Here is a 27,884-nt window from a genome sequence, read left to right on the forward strand (position 1 = left end):
GTTACTGTTTAGAGTTTAGAACTGGTACCGTTGATCGGTTACTTGGTAGAATAGAACTGGGTACCGTTGTTCTGTTATGCGCTAGAGTTAAACTGTACCGTTGATTCTGTTACTGTACCCGTTGTTCTTATGGTAGAGTAGAACTGGTACGTTTTTGGTTACTGGTAGAGTAGCAAATTGGTCCCGTTGTTCTATTACTGTTTAGAGTACGAACTGGCTCCCGTGACTCTGTTACTGGTAGATTTTTTTTTTTTTTTTTTTTTTTTTTTTTTTTTTTTTTTAAAAAATAGTAGAGAACTGGTACGTTGTTCTGTTCTGGTAGAGCTAGAACTCGTCACGTTGTTGTTCCCTGTTACTGGTAGGTAGAGACTGTACCTGTTGTTCTGTTACTGTAGAGTAGAACTGTACTCCTTCCGGGTTGTCGTACTCAAAATGTTCTGTTACTGGTAGAGTAAGAACTGGTACCGTTGTTCTTTGTTACTGGTAGAAGGTGAACTGGTTACCGTTTGTCTGTTACTGGTAGAGTTAGAACTGTACCCTGTTGTTCTGTACGGTAAGAAGTAGACTGGTTACCCGTTGTTTCTGTTAGCTGAGTAGAGTAGGAAAACTTGGGTACCTGTCGTGTTCCTGTACTACTGGTAGAGTTAACGTAACCCTCCCCCCCGGTGCTACGTTGTTTTTCTGTTAGCTCCTCGGTCAGGAGTAGAACCGGTACCACGCGCGCGTTGTTCCTGTTACTGGTAGAGTAGAACTGAAGTGGTACCCGTTGTTCGTTCTCCCCTGTCTCCCACCCTTGTTAAGAGTAGCATACTTTGAGTAAACTGTACCGGCGTTGTTCTGTTACTCGGGTAGAGTAGAATCTGGTAGCCGCTCCGGCCGTTGTTTTCTGTTAACTGGTAGAAGTAGAACTATGGTAACCGCTTTTCTGTCTTACTTGGGTTAGAGTGGAAAGGGAACCGGTAAAGCCCCCGGCCGCCGTTGTTCTGGGGTTACTGGTCGAGTAGAAACCGGTACCTTCTGTCAAACGCGTAGCCAGAAAACTCGGACCGGTTGGCTTCCTGTTACTGGTAGAGTACGAACTGGGCTACCGTTGTTCTCCTGTTACTGGATAGAGTTAGAACTGGTAGCCGGGTGTGCTGTTAGGTAGCAGTAAACGGTACCCCGTTTTTTTACATTCTTTGTATGGTTTATTTAAGAGAGTAGATTACCGTTGTTCTGTTACTGGTGAGTAGAACTGGTACGTTATACGTGTTCGTTACTCTGGTAGAGTAGAACTGGTACGCGTGTTGTTCTGTTACTGGTAGATGTAGAACCTGGTACCCGGTTTTCTGTTACTTGTAGAGTAGAACTGGTACGATTGTTACTGTTACCGGTAGAGTAGAACCTGGCTTACTGGCCCGTTTGTTCTTGTTACTCTCCGGAGAGTAGAACTGGTACCGTTTTTTTTGTCTTTACCGGTTAGAAAAAAAAAAAAGTAGAACTAGGTACCCGTTGTCTGTTAACTGGTAGAGTAAAATGTACCCGTTGTTCTGTTTACTGCGCTATGAGTAGAACTGGTACTCGTTGTTCTGTTACTGGTAGGTAGAACTGGTTACCGTTGTTCTGTCTACTGGCTAGAGTAGACAAACTGCGATACGGCGTTGAGCTCTGTTACGTTGGTAAAGAAACTGTACGGACCACTTGAGTAAACTGTACCTGTTCTGATTACTTAGAGAACTGGTACTTGCTGGTAGAGTAGAACTGTACGGCTCGTGTTCTGTACTGGTAGGTAGAACTGGTACCGTTGTTCGTCGTTTACTGGGAAGTAGAATGGTACCGTTGTTCTGTTTACTTGGTAGAGGAGAACTGGACCTGTCACCTCGTTGTTCTGTTACTGGTAGAGTAGAACTGGTACCCGTCTGTTCTGTTAACTGGTAGAGTAGAACTGGTCAGCCCGTTGGTTCCTGTTACTGGTACGGAGTAGACTGGTTAACCGAACGTTTGTTCTGTTACTGGTAGAGGTAGATACTGGTACCTTGGTTATGTTACCTGGCGTAGAGTAGAACTGGGTACCGGTTGTTCGGTTCACTGGTAGAGTAGAGAACTGGTACCGCTGTGTGTCTGTTCTGTACTGGTAAGCAGTATGACACTGGTACCGTTCGTCCGGTTGTTCGTTACTGGTAGATAGAATGATACAACAGGTTACAAAAATAGTAAATGGTACCGGTTGGTTCTGGTTACTGTTGGTAGAGTAAAGAACTGGTACGTGTTGTTCTGTTAACTCGTAGAGTAGAAACTGGTACCGTTGTTTGTCTGGTATAACTGGGTACCGTTGTTCTGTTACTGGTAGGAGTAGAACTGTTTACCGTTGTTCTCATTGTTAACTGGTAGAGTACGAAACTGGTAACCTTTGTTCTGTTTATGGTAAGGTAGAAACGGTAACGGAGACAGCTGTTGTTACTGATAAACGGCCGTTGTGTACTACGAGATAATTAACCTTCTGTTTGGTAGAGTAGAACTGCTAGGGTAGTCTGTTACTGTAAGAGTATGAACTGTTTCTGTTACTTAGGTATGAGTTTCTGTCTGGGAAGTCCCGAGTCAGTCAGTGAGAGGCCCTGCTGTGAGGATGACATCCACGGCAGGGGCTGCATAACAGGTTCCACTCATATTGTTGTCTCATGGTGCCCCCTCGGCATTAGAGAGGGAGGAGTTGAAGAAGTGGAGAGGGTCAACGTGACAGCCCCAGTCTCACACTGACTTCTTGTTGTAGCAGAAAAACTGTGATTGGACTTGCGAGAGACGGCAGCAACGGTTTCTCTGCTGAGGTCTGAGTGGGCCTGGTGGTTTTGTGCTGTGTGTGGCTGGCTAATCGGGCTATGATCCCCACAGCCACTGTTTCCCCTGGCCGTGACCCGGTCCCCAGCCTGGGTGTGTGTCTTGCTCATTCTGAGTCAATAGACAGGCCTGCATCTTCCTCTTGGCTCTCCAGCGGGCCACTCTGAGCCGGGTCTTCTCCCGTCTCTCCTTCACCAGGTCAGGCTAATAGAGGCTGGGAAGGTTCTTCTCCATCTCCCTCCGACGGGTCTGGCTCTCTCCTCAGCTTCAGTTCGTGCTCATTTTAAACTCCTCGTAGAGACTCAGGTCTTTGGCCACGGACCACCATCTGGCCTGGGAGCAACTCCGCGTGACATGGACATCACTGGCTGGGACAGCCCATCTGAGGATGAAGAAGGACAGACAACAAGTCATTAGATATCACTGCTGGGACAGCCATCTGAGGATGAGAGGACAGACAACAAGTCTTAGATATCACTGGCCTGGGACAGCCCATCTGAGGATGAAGAGACAGACAACAAGTCATTAGATATCACTGGCCTGGGACAGCCCCATCTGAGGATGAAGAGAGACAGACAACAAGTCATTAGATATCACTGGCTGGGACAGCCCATCTGAGGATGAAGAGGACAACACAAGTTCATTAGATATCACTGCTGGGACAGCCATCTCAGGATGAAGGGACAGACAACAAGTCATTAGATATCACTGCCTGGGACAGCCATCTGAGGCATGAAGAGGACAACAACAAGTCATTAGATTATCAACCTGCTGGACAGCCCATCTGAGGATGAAGAGGACAGACAACAAGTCATGAGATATATCACTGCCTCTGGGACAAGCCCATCATTGAGGATGGAAGAGGAAGACAACAAGTCATCTAGATATCACTGGCTGGGACAGCCCATCTGACGGATGAAGAGGACAGACAACAAATCATCTAGATACATCTGGCTGGGCGAGCCATCTGAGGATGAGAGAAGAAAACCCCCCCCCCCCCCCCCCCCCCCCCCCCCCCCCCCCCCCCCCGCCTAGAAACAAGTCATTAGATATCAGGCTGGACAGGGCTTAGGTGGGACAGACCAAGTCATAATATCACTGCTGGACAGCCATCTGAGGTGAAGAGGACAGACAACAAGTCATTAGATATCCACTGGCTGGGACAGCCCATCTGAGGATGAGAGACAGCAACAATCCATTAGATATCACTGGCTGGGACAGCCCATCTGAGGATGAAGAGGACAGACAACAAAGTCATTAGATTATCACTGGCTGGACAGCCATCTGAGGATGAAGAGGACAAGAACAAGTCATTAGATATCACTGCCTGGGAACGCCCATCTTGAGGATGAAGAGGACGACAACATTCATTAGATATCACTGTGCCTGGGACAGCCCATCTGAGGATGAAGAGGACAGACAACATCATTAGATATCACTGCTGGGGAAGCCCATCTGAGGATGAAGAGGACGACAACAAGTCATTAGATATCACTGGCTGGGACAGCCCATCTGAGGATGAAGAGGACAGACAACAAGTCATTAGATATCACTGCTGGGACACGCCCATCTGAGGATGAAGAGGAAAAAGACAACAAGTTCATTAGATATCACTTTGCTGGACAGCCATCGTGAGGATGCAGAGGGACAGGACAACAAGTCATTAGATATCACTTTGCCTGGGACATGCCCATCTTGAGCGATGGAAGAGGACAGCAACAGTCATTAGATTATCACTGCTGGGGGACAGGCGCCATCTGAGGATGAAGAGGACAGACAACAAGTCATTAGATATGCCTGCGCTGGACAGCCGCATCTGAAGGATGTAAGAGAACAGATCAAGCATGCATTAGATATCACTGCCTGGGACATGCCCATGGCTGAAGCATGAAGAGGACAGACAACAAGTCATTCAGTTATATCACTGGCTGGGACAGCCCATCTGAGGATGAAGAGGACAGACAACAAGTCATTAGATATCACTGGCTGGGACAGCCCATCTGAGGATGAAGAGGACAGACATTCCATTAGATATCACTGCCTGGGACAGCCCATCTGAGGATGAAGAGGACAAACAACATTCCATTAGATATACTGCCTGGGACAGCCCATCTGAGGATGAAGAGGACAGACAACAAGTCATTAGATATACTGCCTGGGACAGCCCATCTGAGGATGAAGAGGACAGACAACAAGTCATTAGATATCACTGCCTGGGACAGCCCATCTGAGGATGAAGAGGACAAACAACATTCCATTAGATATCACTGCCTGGGACAGCCCATCTGAGGATGAAGAGGACAGACAACAAGTCATTAGTTCAGCTGAATAATATGTAGCCTGGTTCCAGATCTGTTTGTGCTGTCTTGCCAAGTCCTCTGGTAATACGACCATAGGACTTGGCTATACAGCACAAACAGATCTGGGACCAGGCTAGGTGACATCCTACTGAACTGACAACACAGTAAAACAACAACACAGCAGAACTTTACTCTACTCACATGTACAAGGGCTGGCTGAGCTGAACACTGTGTGCTCTGTTAATGTCCTCTGGCTCTGTGAGGGACGGGAAGCTGTCCTCTCTCTCTGGCCCTGTGAGGGTACTGTCCTCTCTCTCTGGCCCTGTGAGGGTACTGTCCTGTCGCTCTGGCCCTGTGAGGCTACTGTCCTGTCGCTCTGGCCCTGTGAGGCTACTGTCCTGTGACAGTCCAGGAGGCTCCCCTGAGTGTGCCTGTCTAAAAGGTTTCCCTGGGCGTTGAGGACCTCAGCAGCCAGGTTGAACAGCAAACTCTCAACGTCCTCAGGTTCCTGCTTGATACAGATGATGTCCACCTCGGCCTCCTCCTCTTTCACCTGGAGCCGAGGCTGGGACAGGAACTGAGAGGGTGGCTGGGCACTCCCAGCAGCCGTGGTGGCAAAGCAATCTGCTCCGTCAGTCCTGGGTGGGGRGAGGACCGGCTGGTCCCCAGGGTCTGTGCTGGTCTCTGGTGGCTGTGTAATGATGGTCCACTCAGCCTGACACTCTTCCTCCTCCCTCCTCTGGCTCTCATCAGACACCTCGGGGTCAAGGGGGGCTGGGGGCTCCTCTGGAGGGATAGAGAGGGAACATGTTGGTCAACCAACACAGGGAGAAAATAGATCTCAGTCACTACGGCCATACTAGGTCTCAGTCAATAGGACCGTACTAGGTCTCAGTCAATAGGGCCGTACTAGGTCTCAGTCAATAGGACCGTACTAGGTCTCAGTCAATAGGGCGCGTAGTTCAGTCAATAGGGGTACTCAGTCAATAGGCCGTACTAGTCTCAGTCAATAGGGCGTACTAGGTTCAGTCAATAGGCCGTACTAGGTCTCAGTGTCAATAGGACCGTACTAAGGTCTCAGTCCAACTAGGGCCGTACTAGGTCTCAGTCAATAGGGCTGTACTAGGTCTCAGTCAATAGGGCTGTACTAGGTCTCAGTCTATAGGGCCGTACTAGGTCTCAGTCAATAGGGCCGTACTAGGTCTCAGTCAATAGGGCTGTACTAGGTCTCAGTCACTACGGCCGTACTAGGTCTCAGTCAATAGGGCCATCAGTCAGGTCATCAATTTACATATTCAAGCAAACACTGAAAAATACCCATACATACTCAACAAAGCATATTTTATTTTACCTTTCAAAGGTTCCAGGTGCTCTGATGAACTGTTTATTGCAGAGACAGTGGTGATCAATGATGGGCCCTCCAGAGCTTGTGAGACCGTGGCAGTCAGGTCATCATGGCTGTCAAACGATGATGATGTGGCCCTGATAATATTCTCAGAAGGTTGGGAGGAACCGGCTAAGTTATCAAAAGGTAGGGCGATAGTGATTTGATTTCTTGACTGTACGTTTCCATTTGTAATGCCAATGTGGGTGTTGGTAACCGTCCTTCTCTGTGGTTGTGGTAAACCTGAGGACTGTGCTGCCTCGGATGCAGCCGCTGAGGAACCGTGAGGTCTATGCGGATCCGAATGGCCGAATGCTGTACTCTGGTTGGTCCGGTAAGTGGCAGAGTGCTCCTGCTGCCTGGCACCCAGAGCGTTCATGTACTTCCGCATTGTCTTCATCTGAGATCGGGATATGTCCAGCATCTGTCTGATGCCCTCGGTCTCTTTTTCTTTTGCTGCGACCTCCCTCTTCAGCTCGTCGAATTTAATACCGACCACCTTCAGCATCTCCCCTAACACCGTCTCAACAGCGGCACTCACCGCTCTCTCTATCACGGTACCCATCTGGCCCTGCATTAGGGAAACTGTTAGACTGATATCCATTTTGTTTAAACGTTTATAAATCTTTTAATTTCTTAATAACATCGGAGGTCAAAAATCATAGTCAGTCGTCCTCCGTGAACTGTTTAGCTAGCGACTGATTGTTGCTAACGTCGAGATAGCTAGCTAGCTACCATCGTAGCAAGCTGACATCATCACCATGCTCCAGAGAGCTAACTAAACAAGACAATTGGATCGTTTTTCATTGTTTTGCAAAGTGATTCAACAAGAAAACGTGCCTAGATAATTTCTAAACTAATCAAATTGAAGCGTTTCCTGCTTCTTCGGACCAATGTAAACAAAGGTATTCTTCCTTTGATATTTCCTGTGTTTCATCAAATGCGTCCGTCATCTCTGGTGGTTTAAGTTCCGGGAAGGTACAATACATATTTGATGACCTACACACTGGACACAAACTGGTTGAATCAAAGTTGTTTCAACGTTATTTGTCAACGCATTGTGATGTGGAATCTATGTGAATAATACTTTGGATTAGTAATCAACTATTGTTTTTTGATGGTGACATTACAACCACAGGATTGTCAGCATGGTAACCAATTGTCAACATAGACAAACCTTGTATATAAAATGTTGAATTTGTACCTTTGAAACAACATCAGATCTTGAACGTTATATACACTACCCCCAAAAAATTGGCTGGGCAGCATCTCCTACTGGTGAGTTGATCAATCTACAACTATCCATTTGGTCTCTCATCCAGGCTTTTAACCAAACCCAACCCTTGCTTAACTGTGATATTTGTCACTGACTACTGCCAATGTGTTATCTTTAAAAAAGTATTATTGAGAGATCTTTTAATAACTTAAAATATTCACTATTGCTATCAAGGTCAATCCAAAGGGTAGGTTTAACAGATCCAATTAAATGTACATTAACCCATACTTTATAAATCAGCAATTCAACTCTTTAGGCCTATATTGCATTAGGGAAGTGATCAACAGCTACTGTTTCAATTCAACACAGTGTCCAACTAAAAATAGACTAGCTTTGGCTCATTACAAATTGAATATTCAAGTTAATAAATAATATGTTGGATGATGAGATGTGAATCTAACGTATCAATTCTTAATTTGTAGACAAACTGGATATTAAATAGTCTTTGGTTGTCAGCGCAAACAAATATCAACATTTAAAGGAGCTGTATCTTCTACATGGATAGTTCCATCTGAGACACTGACTTAGTTTGGCTTTAATTCCAGTTTGTCTACAAATCYATAATTGATTTGCTGGATTCATGTCTCCATCTCAACTTAAAAATCACAGTTAATTAATAGGACTAAATAAAACTTGTAGTCTTATTCTTTAATTTAGATATTTGGTTGCGTTGACAACTAAACAAAAATCAATAATACTTTTGTAATACAGTTAATAGACTAAAAGTTAAGACTATTTTACAAACTAATGTAACAGTATTTATTCAACCTTGAAATGAGTATCATCCACGGCCATATTTGGAGGTTCCTGTAACTATAAACGCCTTCATATGTCGTCATAGAAAGCATGCAGGTCTGCGGAGAACTTCACCACCACTGTAATAATCTGTGCAGAATCTCCAACAGCATTTACCATTTGCAGTATGTACGTTAAATGTAATCTCAACTCTAATGCAGTTCATTTGGTTGTGCTATTATATGAAGCACAGTGGAAACACATTCATTTGTTGTATAAATACAAAATATCTGACATTGTATTCACATTTTGAAACTTGGTTGTGCTTTTAAATGGTTGAAAGCATAGTGATAACACATTGGGAATTCAACAGACTTCAACAGACTTTTTGAGTGGATGAATAAAGGTTAAAATCTCATTGATCAACATCTCAACCAAATAATATTACACACATTTCCAAGTTGGAATGATGTGGTGTGCCTAGTGGGTAAAAAGGTTTGCTGTGTAAAGTATGGATTTATGTGGCTTTAATACAATGTCGTTTGCTAAAATTAGAATTTTGAAGTTGCATTTAGTCACATAAGAGTTATAGATTTAGGAGTAATTGGCTTTAAAGCATGGTAATATGTTTTGCTCTCAGTGTAAGTAGGTAGGCCTATACCCGGATACATGACTGTTGACTCCTATATGGCTTTAGACACATATCAAGGATTGTTTTWAAAAAATATATATTTATTTCACCTTTATTTAACCAGGTAGGCCAGTTGAGAACAAGTTCTCATTTACAACTGCGACCTGGYCAAGATAAAGCAAAGCAGTGMGACAAAAACAACAACACAGAGTTACACAGGGACAAATTAGGCTTGTAGACCTAATGTTATTGCTGTTTTCAGCAGTTCGTCACAACCAGATGAGTGCGGACGTGATGTTGTGGCGATGCTGTGGCCTGTTTGATGATGAAAGAACCAGTAACAATGTCTGAGTGACTCACACCCAGGTAGTTTTCCGCTGACTGGGAAAGTTTTGAGATGGAGACAAAGATAGATCAGCGTGGTGCGATGTTGTTGACGAGGTGGAGTGGTGAGTAGGATCTCAAATGTTACCGTTATTTAACTAGCGGCAAGTCAGTTAAGAACAAATTCTTATTTACAATGACGGCCTACTCCGGCCAAACCTGGACCACCCAATGGGCAGTTGTGATTCAGCCTGGATTTTGTAAAGGGTTGCGTCAATCGAATCTGGTATCAGGATAAAATGTGATTCAGAGTCACCGAATATACTTTAAGTATTTTTATTTAACATAAGCGATAAATGGTAAATGCAATTTTTGTATATACGGGTTCACTGTATCACCACGCAGGGTAAAGCAGAGAACTGACTAGAATAGTACAGACATCTTCTTTTATACTGGGACAGAGGTAGTTCCAACTTTAGAGTTGGCCTGTCACCGTAGAGGCTTAGCGTGGTTTAAACTTGCTAGCCTATCGGTGGTGCCCAGGCTGGTCCCAGCCCCACAGCACTCAGGATTCAGATGTCCGATAATATTGTTGTGAAGATTGAGCTGAGTTGTCGATTGCTACACATTCCTCAGTTCCTGTTTTGTTRTTATTCAGCATTTTTCCATCTTGTCTCAACCTTGTGGTTTGCACAGTCGACACCCCAGATTAGCAACAGCTTTACTGCAGTCACGCTATKTTTGTGCAACACTATAATAGCTGGGTTAGCAACACACTATGTTTGTGATTAACATGTCCTATTTATATAAGGCATACATTTTTGTTAAAAGGAGAACAAAACCATCCTTCACAATTTGAACCAGGGACTGTAGTGACACCTCTTCTTTATTTAACTAGGCAAGTCAGTTAAGAACAAATTCTTATTTACAATGACGGCCTACTCCGGCCAAACCTGTGCCAATTGCGTGCTGCCCTATGGGACTCCCAATCACCGCTGGTTGTGATTCAGCCTGGATTTGAACCAGGRACTGTAGTGACGCCTCTTGCACTGAGATGCAGTGCCTTAGACCACTACGCCACTGGGAGCCCAGTAGGAGATAGATGTTACCTCTCGATGTTGAGAAAATGTTAACTTTGACATACGGTTCTAAATACAGTATGTTTACAAAGCGTCCATATTCACAAACGCTCATATTTACAAAGCGTCTCAGAGTTAGAGCGGTGATCTAGGATCAGTTTGACCTTTAGGCCTAAATCACAATGAATAACCTGATCCTACATCAGCACTTCTGAGGCTTTTGAATAGGCTCTTAATTCTCAGATGTTTATAACCTGATCCTAGATCAGCACTTCTGAGGCTTTTGAATAGGCTCTTAATTTCAGCAGTTATTTAAAACCTGATCCTAGATCAGCACTTCTGAGGCTTTTGAATAGGCCTCTTAATTCTCAGATGTTTATAACCTGATTCCGTAGATCGAGCACTTCTGAGGCTTTTGAATAGGCTCTTAATTCTCAGATGTTTAGTGATTAACTAACCCAGCGTGCGTATGAGTGGTTACTAAAGGAATCATAATATATATACAGTGGGGAGAACAAGTATTTGATACACTGATGATTTTGCAGGTTTTCCTACTTACAAAGCATGTAGAGGTCTGTAATTTTTGTCATAGGTACACTTCAACTGTGAGAGATGGAATCTAAAACAAAAATCCAGAAAATCACATTGTATGATTTTTAAGTAATTAATTTGCATTTTATTGCATGACATAAGTATTTGATACATCAGAAAAGCAGAACTTAATATTTGGTACAGAAACCTTTGTTTGCAAACACAGAGATCATACGTTTCCTGTAGTTCTTGACCAGGTTTGCACACACTGCAGCAGGGATTTTGGCCCACTCCTCCATACAGACCTTCTCCAGATCCTTCAGGTTTCKGGGCTGTCGCTGGGCAATACGGACTTTCAGCTCTCTCCAAAGAGAACAGGTCCACTGAGAACAGGTCGAAAGCTGGCAGCTTTTCATACAACTACTGAACTCTACTACAGTGGTTCTCAAAGTGAGGTTCTGACTTTGTTTTAAAAGGTACGAAATCAACATATTTTATCCAATGTCTTTGTTGACATTTTGTTACCATAATGACAATTCTCTGGTTATAATTTCACCCTCAAAACAACAACAGTTTACGGTGATTACTTTTTAAAAATAAAATAAAAAGCATTTTCCACGCAGATTCCACGTCACCATACGTTGACAAATTACGTTGAAACAACGTTGATTTATTAATCAGTTTGGATCAGATGGAAAGCATAGTCTGTCCAACCAGTGGAACGTTTATATTATCCATATAAAATACATATAAATCTACTACGGAGGCATATCAATAACCTGGCGATTTGATTGATCATGTTTCAGATAAGGTTGGGTGGCTACTGGCTATATGTATAAAGATAAGCAGCTGTAACATAGTACTGCCTTCAATATTATGGGATGAAGATGTCACATATTCTGGTATATGTTGGGGGGGGGGAAGGGGCTACCTAGTTAGCAACTAGCATTCTGCAGGCAGGCTGCCCTTCAAAGTGATAGTGTGCAGTGCAGACAGACCAGCCTGGTCTCATAGATTAGACGGAACATAGTAAACGTAAATCCAGCACACTCAATTTAGTATGATATGTATTAATTTATGGTGCTTGACGCCTCAAGCACTGCGATGCCGTGCATTAGACCGCTGCGCCACTCGGGATCCCATGTTATGAGTACAGGAGGGGATTGTGGGGCCCCAGTGTTGAGGATCAGGGAATAACTACACTGTTTGTATTYGGCCATATTCCCACGTTTGAATGCGTTGGTTTACGCTTTCAATTTTTTACGCGAATACCGCCATCTATCCACGGTTTCTGGTTAGGGTAGGTGTTAATAGTCACAGTGGGTACAACATCTCCTAAACACTTCCTGATAAACTCAGGAGGAGTTTATGACTTTTTGAGTTTATGAGTATATGTTACGAATTGCAATTCGTACAATATGTGACAAATTGTAATTTGTATAATATGTTATAAATTTACCAAACATATGATATGTTACGAAAATCCAATTTGTTGTGGCTAAAGTTAGCTATGTGGCTAATGCTAATGTTAGCTAGGTTGCTAATGTTAGCCAGGTTAGGAAACGGGGATACCTAGTCAGTTGTACAACTAAACTGAAATGTGTCTTCCGCATTTAACCCAACCCCTCTGAATCAGAGAGGGGGGGGGGGGGGGGGGGGGGGGGGCTGCCTTAATCGACATTGGCGCCCGGGGAACAATGGGTTAACTGCCTTGCTCAGGGGCAGAACCACATATTTTTGCCATGGGGATTCGATCCAGCAACCTTTTCGGTCACTGGCCCAACACTCCTACATGTCATAGGGCTAATGGTTAAGGTTAGGAGTTAGTTTAGGGTTAAGATGCTAAGAAGTTGCAAAGTAGCAAGTAGTGGCAAAGTTGCTCAAATGCTAAAGTTGTCCTTGATGAGATTCAAACATGCAACCTTTGGGTTGCTAGATGTTTGCGTTATAACGCACACCAATCCACAACCATCCATCCATTTTGAAAATGATTGGCTGTAGTGACCAATCATTCAGATATACACTAGACGGCCGACAGACGGCCGACAGGGCGCTGTTCTGAAGCCTCCGCGCCTCCATCTTAGCATTCCCCCACCAGTGTAAAAAATATATTTTAGAAGCTATAAAAAATGCATTTATTAATGTCTACGTTTGTTTTTTGCCAGGTTTATTCTATTACAGACAATTGAAAGCCTACTTTTAAGTTATATTATGTGAGCTAAACATATTTATATTTTTAATAAAATATATAAAAACATTTTTTGTCAAGTATAATTTTTTTGAAAGTTTACTGTCCTCAAAACAACAAGAAAATACTTTAATACGTGTAATTTTGTCCTTGAAACATCTAATTGAAATACAGTTGAATTCAATTCATTCCTATGGAGGACTGCTTCTTCTGGGGAGTACCAATATGGCCGAACTGTGGCTTCAATGCCTCTCACTGGCAAATACATGACATCAGCCATCCAGGGTTTATATACATCATTGGGAGTGTCACAATCTTGAATCATGGSTCCCGGGTCAAATAGCTTGAGAACCGCTGATTTATCTATACTGTCATGTACAAACTTGTGAAACATAGACAGACACCTACGATTGGTTCAGATTAGATCCGGTCCGAACCAATCAAATTTGGTCTTGTTTAGGGGCCGAGCTCATTAGAATAATAGCCCGTGTGTAGAATAATACACAAATATGCAAAGGAGAGTATTGCATATTTCTACCTTTGTGTATCTATTTAGGATACATCATCAAGAAGAAAATGACATTAATATTCAGAATTATGCATTTCTGTGTGGTACAGATCAGGGACCCATGATGAAATTCTGTTACCGCAATTCTGTTACCCAGATGTAAATCCACTTCACGTACTATACTCTGCTCTCTCCAATATGCATCATGAGTTTATTACAATTCCATTTGAATATAACAAGCAGCACTTTTTCTGTTTCTACAATCATTGTGACGAGTCGGGAAAGCCTTACTTAGGCACTTATATCTATATATATTATACACATTCTAGACTAGTAAGCATATCTATATATATTATACACATTCTAGACTAGTAAGCAGCATCGCACTTGGCAAAAACGTAACGTTGTTTTCACATCATTTCAAAACTTTTTTTCTCTCTCGGTGTGATGATGCTGAATCAACGTGCACAATGTCATCGACGTAAAGAATCAACGTGCAAAATGTCATCGACGTAAAGAAATAATTGTTTTCACCCATTTAAAAAAAATAATAATTAAAAATGAGTTCACTTTGAATTCACATTTAGTTTACAACTCAACCAAATGTGAAACAAAACTGAACGTTGAGCTGACGTCTGTGCCCAGCGGGATGGGACTTTAGAAAGCCTCCTATACATTCTTATAACTAATAAAACAATGGGCCTTTTAAGTGTTACCGGCTCTTTCATACATTAGGCTTCAAAATGTTCTGAATCTGATTTCATTGATCTGATCCGTTGAAGGTCTCTTTACTTGGTCAACAATTGAATTGGGAATTGTGGTTGATGGATCGTGAGCCTCTCACTCCAACTGGTACCTTCCTCATATCCATGTAGGTTGAATTAATGTTCCCTCTTCCCGTCTGAAATACAGAAAATTTCAACTGTGTCAACTTGAACCTTTTATAATTTACCCTTTTAGACTGGAATGAATAAGTAGGATCATTATTTAATGATATGCGTCGCTAACATGGATAATTAGTGATCCTAAACCAGGAGGAAAGACCCATTGGGTTTTTAACAAGAAGTTAGATCACATTGTTGACAAGTTATAACTACTGTTGTGACAACGTAGGAAGCACAGGGAACTACTGTTGTGACAACGTAGGAAAGCACAGGGACACTTACTGTTGTGACAACGTAGGACAGCACAGGGAACTTACTGTTGTGACAACGTAGGAAGCACAGGGAACTACTGTTGTGACAACGTAGGAAGCACAGGGAACTACTGTTGTGACAACGTAGGAAGCACAGGGAACTACTGTTGTGACAACGTTAGGAAGCACAGGGAACTACTGTTGTGACAAGTTGGAAGCACAGGGAACTACTGTTGTGACAACGTAGGAAGCACAGGGAACTACTGTTGTGACAACGTAGGAAGCACAGGGAACTACTGTTGTGACAACGTAGGAAGCACAGGGAACTACTGTTGTGACAACGTAGGAAGCACAGGGAACTACTGTTGTGACAAGTTGGAAGCACAGGGAACTACTGTTTGACAACGTAGGAAGCACAGGGAACTACTGTGTGACAACGTAGGAAGCACAGGGAACTACTGTTGTGACAATGTGAAGCACAGGGAACTACTGTTGTGACAACGTAGGAAGCACAGGGAACTACTGTTGTGACAACGTAGGAAGCACAGGGAACTACTGTTGTGACAACGTAGGAAACAGGGAACTACTGTTGTGACAACGTGAGGAAGCACAGGGAACTACTGTTGTGACAAGCTTGGAAGCACAGGGAACTACTGTTGTGACACGTAGGAAGCACAGGGAACTACTGTTGTGACAACGTAGGAAGCACAGGGAACTACTGTTGTGACAACGTAGGAAGCACAGGGAACTACTGTTGTGACAACGTAGGAAGCACAGGGAACTACTGTTGTGACAACGTAGGAAGCACAGGGAACTACTGTTGTGACAACGTAGGAAGCACAGGGAACTACTGTTGTGACAACGTTGGAAGCACAGGGAACTACTGTTGTGACAACTTGGAAGCACAGGGAACTACTGTTGTGACAACGTAGGAAGCACAGGGAACTACTGTTGTGACAACGTAGGAAGCACAGGGAACTACTGTTGTGACAACGTAGGAAGCACAGGGAACTACTGTTGTGACAACGTAGGAAGCACAGGGAACTACTGTTGTGACAACGTTGGAAGCACAGGGAACTACTGTTGTGACAACTGTGGAAGCACAGGGAACTACTGTTGTGACAACGTAGGAAGCACAGGGAACTACTGTTGTTGACAACGTAGGAAGCACAGGGAACTACTGTTGTGACAACGTAGGAAGCACAGGGAACTACTGTTGTGACAACGTAGGAAGCACAGGGAACTACTGTTGTGACAACGTAGGAAGCACAGGGAACTATGTTGTGACAACGTAGGAAGCACAGGAACTACTGTTGTGACACGTAGGAAGCACAGGGAACTACTGTTGTGACAACGTTGGAAGCACAGGGAACTACTGTTGTGACAACGTAGGAAGCACAGGAACTACTGTTGTGACAACGTAGGAAGCACAGGGAACTACTGTTGTGACAAGTTGGAAGCACAGGGAACTACTGTTGTGACAACGTAGGAAGCACAGGGAACTACTGTTGTGACAACGTAGGAAGCACAGGAACTACTGTTGTGACAACGTAGGAAGCACAGGGAACTACTGTTGTGACAACGTAGGAAGCACAGGGAACTACTGTTGTGACAACTGTTGGAAGCACAGGGAACTACGTTGTGACAACGTAGGAAGCACAGGGAACTACTGTTGTGACAACGTAGGAAGCACAGGGAACTACTGTTGTGACAAGTGGAAGCACAGGGAACTACTGTTGTGACAACGTAGGAAGCACAGGGAACTACTGTTGTGACAACGTAGGAGCACAGGGAACTACTGTTGTGACAACGTAGGAAGCACAGGGAACTACTGTTGTGACAACGTAGGAAGCACAGGGAACTACTGTTGTGACAATGGAAGCACAGGAACTACTGTTGTGACAACGTAGGAAGCACAGGGAACTACTGTTGTGACAACGTATGGAAGCACAGGGAATACTGTTGTGACAACGTAGGAAGCACAGGGAACTACTGTTGTGACAACGTAAGAAGCACAGGACTACTGTTGTGACAACGTAGGAAGCACAGGGAACTACTGTTGTGACAACGTAGGAAGCACAGGGAACTACTGTTGTGACAACGTTGAGCACAGGGAACTACTGTTGTGACAACGTTGGAAGCACAGGGAACTACTGTTGTGACAACGTAGGAAGCACAGGGAACTACTGTTGTGACAACGTAGGAAGCACAGGGAACTACTGTTGTGACAACGTAGGAAGCACAGGGAATACTGTTGTGACAACGTAGGAAGCACAGGGAACTACTGTTGTGACAACGTTGGAAGCACAGGGAACTACTGTTGTGACAACGTTGAAGCACAGGGAACTACTGTTGTGACAACGTAGGAAGCACAGGGAACTACTGTTGTGACAACGTAGGAAGCACAGGGAACTACTGTTGTGACACGTAGGAAACACAGGGAACTACTGTTGTGACAACGTAGGAAGCACAGGGAACTACTGTTGTGACAACGTAGAAGCACAGGGAACTACTGTTGTGACAACGTAGGAAGCACAGGGAACTACGTTTGTGACACGTAGGAAGCAGGGAACTACTGGTTGTGACAACGTAGGAAGCACAGGGAACTACTGTGTTTGACAACGTAGGAAGCACAGGGAACTACTGTTGTGACAACGTAGGAAGCACAGGGAACTACTGTGTGACAACGTTGGAAGCACAGGGAACTACTGTTGTGACAACGTAGGAAGCACAGGGAACTACTGTTGTGACAACGTAGGAAGCACAGGGAACTACTGTTGTGACAACGTAGGACAGCAGGGAAACTACTGTTGTGACAACGTTGGAAGCACAGGGAACTACTGTTGTGGACAACGTAGGAAGCACAGGGAACTACTGTTGTGACAACGTTGGAAGCACAGGAACTACTGTTGTGACAACGTAGGAAGCACAGGGAACTACTGTTGTGACAACGTAGGAAGCACAGGGAACTAGCTGTTGTGACAACGTTGGAAGCCAGGGAACTACTGTTGTGACAACGTTGGAAGCACAGGGAACTACTGTTTGTGACAACGTAGGAAGCACAGGGAACTACTGTTGTGACAACGTTGGAAGCACAGGAACTACTGTTGTGACAACGTTGGAAGCACAGGAACTACTGTTGTGACAACGTAGGAAGCACAGGGAACTACTGTTGTGACAACGTTGGAAGCACAGGGAACTACTGTTGTGACAATGTTGGAAGCACGTGTATTGAATATTCTCACCGTAGGTTGGGTCTGATTAGGCTGAGGAAACAAATTAGAACAGAAATATTATTATTTTAACATTTTCATTATTTTGTTTTGAAGATTATGTACAGAATTGTCCAATATATTGGCTTCAAGATGTGCTTTTATAACTGTGCAATTACATTGCCTTTGAAAAGTATTCAGACACCTTGACTCTTTCAAAATGTTGTTAGGTTACAGCCCAATGCTAAAATTGATTAAATTGTTACTTTTCCTCATCAATCTACACACACACAATGCCAAAACACAATTYTTGCTACAAAACAGAAATCTCACATTTACATAAGTATTCAGACCCTTTACTCAGTACTTTGTTGAAGCACCTTTGGCAGCGATTACAGGCTYGAGTATTCTTGGGTATGACGCTACAAGCTTGGCACACCTGTATTTGGGGAGTTTCTCCCATCCTTCTCTGCAGATCCTCTCAAGCTCTGTCAGGTTGGATGGGGAGCGTCACTGCACAGCTATTTTCAGGACTCTAGAGATGTTAGATCGGGTTCAAGTCCAGGCTCTGACTGGGCCACTCAAGGACATTCAGAGACTTGTCCCGAAGTCACTCCTGCGTTGTCTTGGCTGTGTGCTTAGGGTCGTTGTCCTGTTGGACGGTGAACCTTCTCCCCAATCTGAGGTCCTGAGCCCTCTGTAGCAGGCTTTCATCAAGGATCTCTCTGTACTTTGCTCCATTCATCTTTGCCTCGATCCTGACTAGTCTCCCAGTCCCTGAAAAGCATACCCACAGCATGATACTGCCACCACCATGCTACACTGTAGGGATGGTGCCAGGTTTCTTCCAGGCATTCAGGCCAAAGAGTTAAATCTGGTTTCACCAGACCAGAGAATCTTGTTTCGTATGGTCTGAGAGTCCTTTAGGTGACTTTTGGCAAACTCCAAGCGGGCTGTCATGTGCCTTTTACTGAGTAGTGGCTTCTGCCTGGCCACTCTACCATAAAGGCCTGATTGGTGGAGTGCTGCAGGGTTCTGGAAGGTTCTTGGTCACCTCCCTGACCAAGGCCCTTCTCCCCCGATTGCTCAGTTTAGCCGGGCGGCAAGCTCTTGGAGAAGTCTTGGTGGTTCCAAACTTCTTCCATTTAAGAATGATGGAGGCCACTGTGTTCTTGGGGACCTTAAATGCTGCAGACATTTTTTTGGTACCCTTCCCCAGAGCTGAGCCTCGACACAATCCTGTCTCGGAGCTCTACAGACATTTTTTTATTTTATTTAACTAGGCAAGTCAGTTAAGAACAAATTCTTATTTACAATGATGGCCTACCGGGGAACAGTGGGTTAACTGCCTTGTTCAGGGGCATAACGATATATTTTTACCTTGTCAGCTCGGGGATTCGATCTAGCAACCTTTCGGTTACTGGCCCAACGCTCTAACCACCAGGCTACATGCCACCCTCACGAATCATGTCCAATCAATTGAATTTACCACAGGTGGACTCCAATGAAGTAGCAGAAACATCTCAAGGATGATCAATGAAAACAGGATGCACCTGAGCTCAATTTCAAGTCACATAGCAAAGGGTCTGAATACTTATGAAAATAAGGTATTTCTGTTTTACATTTTTTTATAAATCTGTTTTCGCTTTGTCATTATGGGGTATTGTGTCGATTTTAGAATAAGGCTGTAACGTAACAAAATGGAGAAAAAGTCAACGGGTCCGAATACTTTCTGAAGGCTCTGTATATGTTGGTCACTGCAACAACTTGAACTCAGTGTAAGAGCTTTAGGTTGTGCCAGCACTTCAAACATGAATGGGCCGTTTCCCGGACACAGATTGAGCCTAGTCCAAGACGTAATCTGTTTCCAGGAAACCAGTCCTATATTGGTTGGACTCAAATTTGATCTCTCATTAAAAAAAAAAAGGATCCAAACCTGCATGGGGACGTATGTCAGCGAATCATACAGCTCCTCAGATCGAAGGACCTGAAAAAAAATGACCCCAAAACACTAGAGATCAGAGAAGTAAACAAAAGAAAAGTCTGGTGCTTGGCAATGAATAACAATAAGGTAGAGAAACTCCAATATACACAAACATAGCTTGAAATAATGATGGCTTTGACATGAATACTAGACAACGTGTTCCGAACACAAGTTGAAATAATGATGGCTTTGACATGAATACTAGACAACGTGTTCCTAACACAAGTTGAAATAATGATGGCTTTGACATGAATACTAGACAACGTGTTCCGAACACAAGTTGTTCTTAAAGCCTGTTGATTGTTTTCCTCTCCTGACATTTCAATCAGCCAATCAGCTGTAACGTTTATATATATTATAATGAGCCTGACCCTCAGCCTGATATAGAAGAAGGTGACGGTGAAGCTGTAGAAGCAGAGGAACACAGACAGGCCAATCACAATCCACTTCAGTCGGTGAATCAGCTCAGCCTCAAGAGACTCGGGTAGAGGTGAAGGACACACGGGGACAGGAGCATCTCCTGCTAGTCCTGGGAACAGACAGTCAAACACATGGAATATCTTCAACACAACCTTCTCCGGGAAAACATAAAGTATAGCAAACACGACAGAGGAGGAAATGGAGTTTAGACATGAGACAATACATTATCGTAATACATAAGTATTAACTCGTAAGTACTTCATGGAATATCTATACACTACCATTATCATAATACATTATGAAGTACTTCATGGATTATCTAGAAACTACCGTTATCATAATAGATTATGAAGTACTTCATGGAATATCTAGAAACGACCATTATCATAATACATTATGAAGTACTTCATGGATTATCTAGAAACGACCATTATCGTAATACATTATGAAGTACTTCATGGAATATCTAGAAACTACCATTATCGTAATACATTATGAAGTACTTCATGGATTATCTAGAAACTACCATTATCATAATACATTATTATCATTATTGAAAAATATATATATTTCACCTTTATTTAAATAGGCCATAGTGGCGAAATAATTTWAATTTAGCATTAACACTGGAGTGATAGATGTGCAAGTAGAGATACTGGGGTGCAAAAGAGCAAAATTGTCACGTTCGTCGTATAGAGGAGACCAAGGCGCAGTGTGATATGAATACATTCTATTTTAATGAAGTAATTAAACACTAAACAAACTAACAAAACAACAAAAACGAACGTGACGCTATTTCACAACAAGTGCTGACATGCAACTACACATAGACAATAACCCACAAAACCAAAAGGGAAATGGCAACCTACATAGGATCCCCAATCAGAGACAACGATAAACAGCTGTCTCTGATTGGGAACCAATTCAGGCCACCACAGACCTACATTACTTAGACATACAAAATCCCCATAGATAAACAAAAACCCTAGACARGACAAAAACACACATACCCACCCTCGTCACACCCTGACCAAAATAATACAGAAAACATAACTAAGGTCAGGGCATGACAAAAATAAATACATTAATAACAATATGGGGATGAGGTAGTTGGGTGTGCTATTTACAGATGGGCTGTGTAAAGGTACAGTGATCGGTAAGCTGCTCTGACAGCTGATGCTTAAAGTTAGAGAGGGAGATATAAGTCTCCAGCTTCAGTGATTTTTGCACTTCGTTCCAGTCATTGGCAGCAGAGACCTGGAAGGAAAGGCAGCCAAAGGAGGTGTTGGCTTTGGGGATGACCAGTGAAATATACCTGCTGGAGCGCGTGCTACGGGTGAGTGCTGCAATGGTGACCAGTGAGCTGAGATAAGGCAGAGCTTTACCTAGCAAAGACTTATAGATGACCTGGAGCCAGTGGGTTTGGCGACGAATATGAAGCGAGGGCCAGCCAACGAGAGCATACAGGTCGCATGGGGTAGTATATGGGGCTTTGTGACAAAACGGCTGGCACTGTGATAGACTGCATCCAATTTGCTGAGTAGAGTGTTGGAGCTATTTTGTCAAATTACATCGCCGAAGTCGAGGATCGGTAGGATAGTCATGTCAGGTTTGGCCAAGACTGTTCGGGTTTTGGTCACTAGATGTCCCCATGCACCTTTTTTGTACCTTTGTTTTCTTGCTCTTATTATTGTTTGCACCTGTAGGTCATTCCCTTGTTAGTATTTAAACCCTGTGTGTTCCTCAGTTCCTTGCTCAGTGTTTGTAAGTTAGCACCCAGCCCCAGCCCAAGCCTTGTTTTATACAGATATTTCTCTTGTTGGATTTCCAGAGGTTCTCTGGTTTAGTTCTGTGTATTATTTGAGTAGTCTTTTGAGGTTTGTTTTTCCCTGCTGTTTTTACCACTTTGTGGAGTTTCTTTTGTATTTTGGAGGATTTCCATTTTGTGCCTTTTGGCTTTATTTTGGACATTGTGGATTTAGTTTCTTTGCCTGAAGATTTTGTTCTTTAATTAAACCACCCATCTCTAGTACTGCTGTGTCTGCCTCATCTTCTGGTTCTGACGATATTAGTGACTGTTTCTCGCACGGGTTCCTGACAAGTCAGTTTTACGAAGATCGTTTTGGCACATGAGTGGAAGGAGGCTTTGTTTGCGAAATAGGAAGCCAATTCTAGATTTAATTTTGGATTGGAGATGCTTAATTTGAGTCTGGAAGGAGAGTTTACAGTCTAACCAGACACCTAGTATGTTGTCCGTCCAGAGTAGTGATGGTAGTCGGGCGGGAGGGAGCGGGCAGCAGTCGGTTGAAGAAAAGCATTTAGTTTTACTGATTTAAAAGCAGTTGGAGGCCACGGAAGGAGTGTTGTATGCATGAAGCTCTATGAAGTACATCTGGAATATCTATACACTACCGTTATCATAATACATTATGAAGTACTTCATGGAATATCTAGAAACGACCATTATCTAATACATTATGAGAGTACTTCAATGATTATCTAGACAACCGTATGCCAGTCAGACACTGCAGTAATTCCTAGTGGATTTGTATCACTATCAAATGCACTTTATACATGTTATACAACAGTAATTGTAACCGTGTACATACATGAACTTATACATCTGAACTGCTGTACATCACATGCATCATTTAGTTACATACTGTAACCTGCTGTACATCACATGCACATTTAGTACATACTGAACCTGCTGTACATCACATGATCATTTAGTTACATACTGTAACCTGCTGTACATCACATCCATCATTTAGTTACATACTGTAACCTGCTGTACATCACATCCATCATTAGTACATACTGTAACCTGCTGTACATCACATGCATCATTTAGTTACATACTGTAACCTGCTGTACATCACATGCATCATTTAGTTACATACTGTAACCTGCTGTACATCACAATCATCATTTAGTCATACTGTAACCTGCTGTACATCACATGCATCATTTAGTTACATACTGTAACCTGCTGTACATCACATGCATCATTTAGTTACATACTGTAACCTGCTGTACACTCACATGCATCATTTAGTTACATACTGTAACCTGCTGTACATCACATGCATCATTTAGTCATACTGTAACCTGCTGTACATCACATGCATCATTTAGTTACATACTGTAACTGCTGTACATCACATCATCATTTAGTTACATACTGTAACCTGCTGTACATCACATCCATCATTATTACATACTGTAACCTGCTGTACATCACATGCCATCATTAGTTACATACTGTAACCTGCTGTACATCAACATCATCATTTAGTTAAATACTGTAACCTGCTGTACATCACATCCATCATTTAGTTACATACTGAACCTGCTGTACATCACATGCATCATTTAGTTACATACTGTAACCTCTGTACATCACATCATCATTTAGTTACATACTGTAACCTGCTGTACATCACATCATCATTATACATACTGTAACCTGCTGTACATCACATGCATCATTTAGTACATACTGTAACCTGCTGTACATCACATCCATCATTTAGTTTACATACTGTAACCTGCTGACATCGACATCCATCATTTAGTTACATACTGTAACCTGCTGTACATCACATCCATCATTTAGACATACTGTAACCTGCTGTACATCAACCATCATTAGTTACATACTTAACCTGCTGTACATCACATCGCATCATTTAGTTACATACTGTAACCTGCTACATCACATGCATCATTTAGTTACATACTGTAACCTGCTGTACATCACATGCATCATTTAGTTACATACTGTAACCTGCTGTACATCACATGCATCATTTAGTTACATACTGTAACCTGCTGTACATCACATCCATCATTTATTACATACTGTAACCTGCTGTACATCACATCCATCATTTAGTTACATACTGTAACCTGCTGTACATCACATCCATCATTTAGTTACATACTGTAACTGCTGTACATCACATCCATCATTTAGTTACATACTGTAACCTGCTGTACATCACATCCATCATTAGTTACATACTGTAACCTGCTGTACATCACATCCGATCATTTAGTTACATACTGTAACCTGCTGTACATCACATCCATCATTTAGTTACATACTGTAACCTGCTGTACATCACATCCATCATTTAGTTACATACTGTAACCTGCTGTACATCACATCATCATTTAGTTACATACTGTAACCTGCTGTACATCACATCCATCATTTAGTTACATACTGGAACCTGCTGTACATCACATCATCATTTAGTTACATACTGTAACCTGCTGTACATCACATGCATCATTTAGTTACATACTGTAACCTGCTGTACATCACATCCATCATTTAGTTACATACTGTAACCTGCTGACATCACATCCATCATTTAGTTACATACTGCTAACCTGCTTACAATCACATCCATCATTTAGTTACATACTGTAACCTGCTGTACATCACACGCATCATTTATTACATACTGTAACCTGCTGTACATCACATCCATCATTTAGTTACATACTGTAACCTGCTGTACATCACATCCATCATTTAGTACATACTGTAACCTGCTGTACATCACATCCATCATTTAGTTACATACTTAACCTGCTGTACATCACATGCATCATTTAGTTACATACTGTAAACCTGCTGTACATCACATCCATATTTAGTACATACTGTAACCTGCTGACATCACATCCATCATTTAGTACATACTGTAACCTCTGTACATCACATCCATCATTTAGTTACATACTGTAACCTGCTGTACATCACATCCATCATTTAGTTACATACTGTAACCTGCTGTACATCACATGCATCATTTAGTACATACTGTATCCTGCTGTAACATCACATCCATCATTTAGTTACATACTGTAACCTGCTGTACATCACATGCATCATTTAGTTACATACTGTAACCTGCTGTACATCACATGCATCATTTAGTTACATACTGTAACCTGCTGTACATCACATCCATCATTTAGTTACATACTGTAACCTGCTGTAACATCACATGCATCATTTAGTTACATACTGTAACCTGCTGTACATCACATGCATCATTTAGTACATACTGTAACCTGCTGTACATCACATGCATCATTTATTACATACTGTAACCTGCTGTACATACATGCATCATTTAGTTATTAACCTGCTGTAATCACATCCATCATTAGTTACATACTGAACCTGCTGTACATCACATGCATCATTTAGTTACATACTGTAACCTGCTGTTACATCACATCCATCATTTGAACTTTATAAACATAAAAACACAGGTAATCAATCTAAGGTTTGTGTCCCAAGTAGAACCCTATAGTGTATGGTGCACTAATTCAGACCAGATCCCTGGTCAAAAGTAGTGCACCCTAATAGCTATTACAGCACTTGGGACGTAACCTAAATGTACAATGGAAAATGTTCCACTAACCTGGCAGCAGTTTGGTGGAGGGGTTCCCCWTTACAGTTGTGATGGGTTTCATGGTCAAAGCAGATGTCAATGAGAACTCACACTGGAACAGACAACTGACGTCCTCGGCCTTTAAGTTGTGTAACGTGAACTTGTACTGGTTCCATGTCACCTTCATGTAGGTGCAGTCAGCCAACTGACTGTTATTCACCTAATAATACATTTAATATACAGAGGAATCTCAATACTCTACGTAGGCAGAAACTAAACAACAAACAAACAATAAAGACAAAAAATACAAAGTTATAAAGTCATAAATTTATAAAGTTATAAAGTTATAACGTCATAAATTAATAAAGTTATAAAGTCATAAATTAATGAAGTTATAAAGTCATAAAGTCATACATTTATAAAGTTATGAAGTCATAAATTAATAAAGTCATAAAGTTATAAAGTTGAATTGAATTGAATTAAAGAATCAAGGCAGTTAAAAAACAAGGCCAAAAGAGTCTTGACAGATAGAGTTGGTCTGTGGCTGGAGCGTCTTTCAGATGGTCACAGGGAGAGCAATCCATAGGCCCAGGACAAAGGGAGTGCTCGGCCCCCCTACGGTCTGGACACCTGTCATGGGGACTTGAAAGCAGTGGGGAGTGGCTAGAGCGGTCCATGGTCTGTCACTCACCTGACAAACCATGGTAACATGAGAGTTATTGAGTCTGTTTAGCCTGGCGTCAATGACAAAGAGCTCAACTGGGTCTGTGTGACTACAGGTGATGGAGACAGTACCGTCGGGGTTGAGTGTCTGTTTCACAGGCTGCATCACCTGAAACCCTGGGAGGGGAGAGACAGTCAGAGTGAAACGCGAAGAGAGAAGATAACATACTGTAGAATCTCAACGGAAAGTCATTTGTTTGAGGAAGACGTGGCACTTTGTCTCACAAAAAATKAATCTATGGAAAACAATGGTATTTTAGACAGACTCATTTCTTGAGGACTTTTATCCCAGACWGGTTGAAGAGGATAAACTTATATACATTTCCATGACTTTTCGTTATTATGTGTCAGGTGGATATAAATACAATCTCCATTTTCCCCCAAAAAAAGTATGACATTACTAACATTGATATATATTGTATGTAATGAAACATAAGGTAGAGATCTCACCGTGGCTGGAGCAGAGAAGGGTCAGAAACCAGGCARCCACTGAGATGATTCCAAATCGCATTTCAACTCTTCTTCTTCTTATTTTTTGTGTTTGAACCTTTAGCTAGCTGAGCCTAACTCTGACAGACGCCCAAATGAACAGTGATGACTAGAGGGGAAATCTCTCCTCATAACTCTCTAGCTCTCCTCCTATCACGAGGCTTTAATTGGTGTACTTGTCTGTCATCGAGAGTGTCACAGACACCAAGTGGTAAAGTATAGATGGATTCCCGACTAAAGCAGGTTGTTGTCTATGATTTATTTAATGTCATTTTTAATTTTTTTATTTATTTTTTTTTTTTTATTTAATGTCATTTTGAAAATATTAATAAAGATGTTTAAACATATTAAACTGTGATGTCCCCCCCCCCTCCCCTCACATTTATTTTAATATCTAATGTCTATTATTATGAAAGACCATTTCATACGCTATAATGGATAGTGACTGTGAATGGTTAAAGTGAAGACAGAGGACTTGTTCATGATTAGACACTTTTGACCACACTGGAAAATCTTTCTAGTTTCGATTTAGTAGAAATGGAAATATGGAGACATTTTGCATTCCCATGAGAATAAATGGAGTTAGCTTAACAGGTTCCTTACCAGTGGTACGGTTGTGTTTTTCTGTTGTTAGCAGACTAATAGGCTCCACTAAATASGGTAATTACAGCACCCGTACCTTGTTAGTTATTAAATGTACACATTTTCCTTTTCTCCATTTTCGTCATTTTTGT

General features: G+C 42.4%; 2 protein-coding genes across 2 annotated transcripts; both read right to left on the reverse strand.

The window, feature by feature from the left end:
• Window positions 1–3,097: 3,097 nt before the first annotated feature.
• On the reverse strand, window positions 3,098–7,419 carry LOC112076875 (uncharacterized). The gene is made up of 3 exons (XM_024143526.2): window positions 6,466–7,419; window positions 5,316–5,900; window positions 3,098–3,196 (listed from the first exon to the last, which is right to left on the reverse strand). Exons 1-3 carry the CDS (start codon window positions 7,100–7,102, stop codon window positions 3,117–3,119), a joined length of 1,302 nt encoding a protein of 433 aa, XP_023999294.1. The 5' UTR covers window positions 7,103–7,419; the 3' UTR covers window positions 3,098–3,116.
• A 6,778-nt stretch (window positions 7,420–14,197) lies between these two features.
• si:ch211-67e16.3 (uncharacterized) lies at window positions 14,198–27,267 on the reverse strand. Its single transcript, XM_024143523.2, has 7 exons — window positions 27,112–27,267; window positions 26,630–26,778; window positions 25,969–26,158; window positions 20,473–20,630; window positions 20,054–20,104; window positions 18,151–18,171; window positions 14,198–14,671 (listed from the first exon to the last, which is right to left on the reverse strand). Exons 1-7 carry the CDS (start codon window positions 27,170–27,172, stop codon window positions 14,567–14,569), a joined length of 735 nt encoding a protein of 244 aa, XP_023999291.1. The 5' UTR covers window positions 27,173–27,267; the 3' UTR covers window positions 14,198–14,566.
• Window positions 27,268–27,884: the final 617 nt, after the last annotated feature.

This window comes from Salvelinus sp. IW2-2015, unplaced genomic scaffold (genome assembly GCF_002910315.2).
Source record: "Salvelinus sp. IW2-2015 unplaced genomic scaffold, ASM291031v2 Un_scaffold4099, whole genome shotgun sequence".
NCBI classification, from domain to species: Eukaryota; Metazoa; Chordata; class Actinopteri; order Salmoniformes; family Salmonidae; genus Salvelinus; species Salvelinus sp. IW2-2015.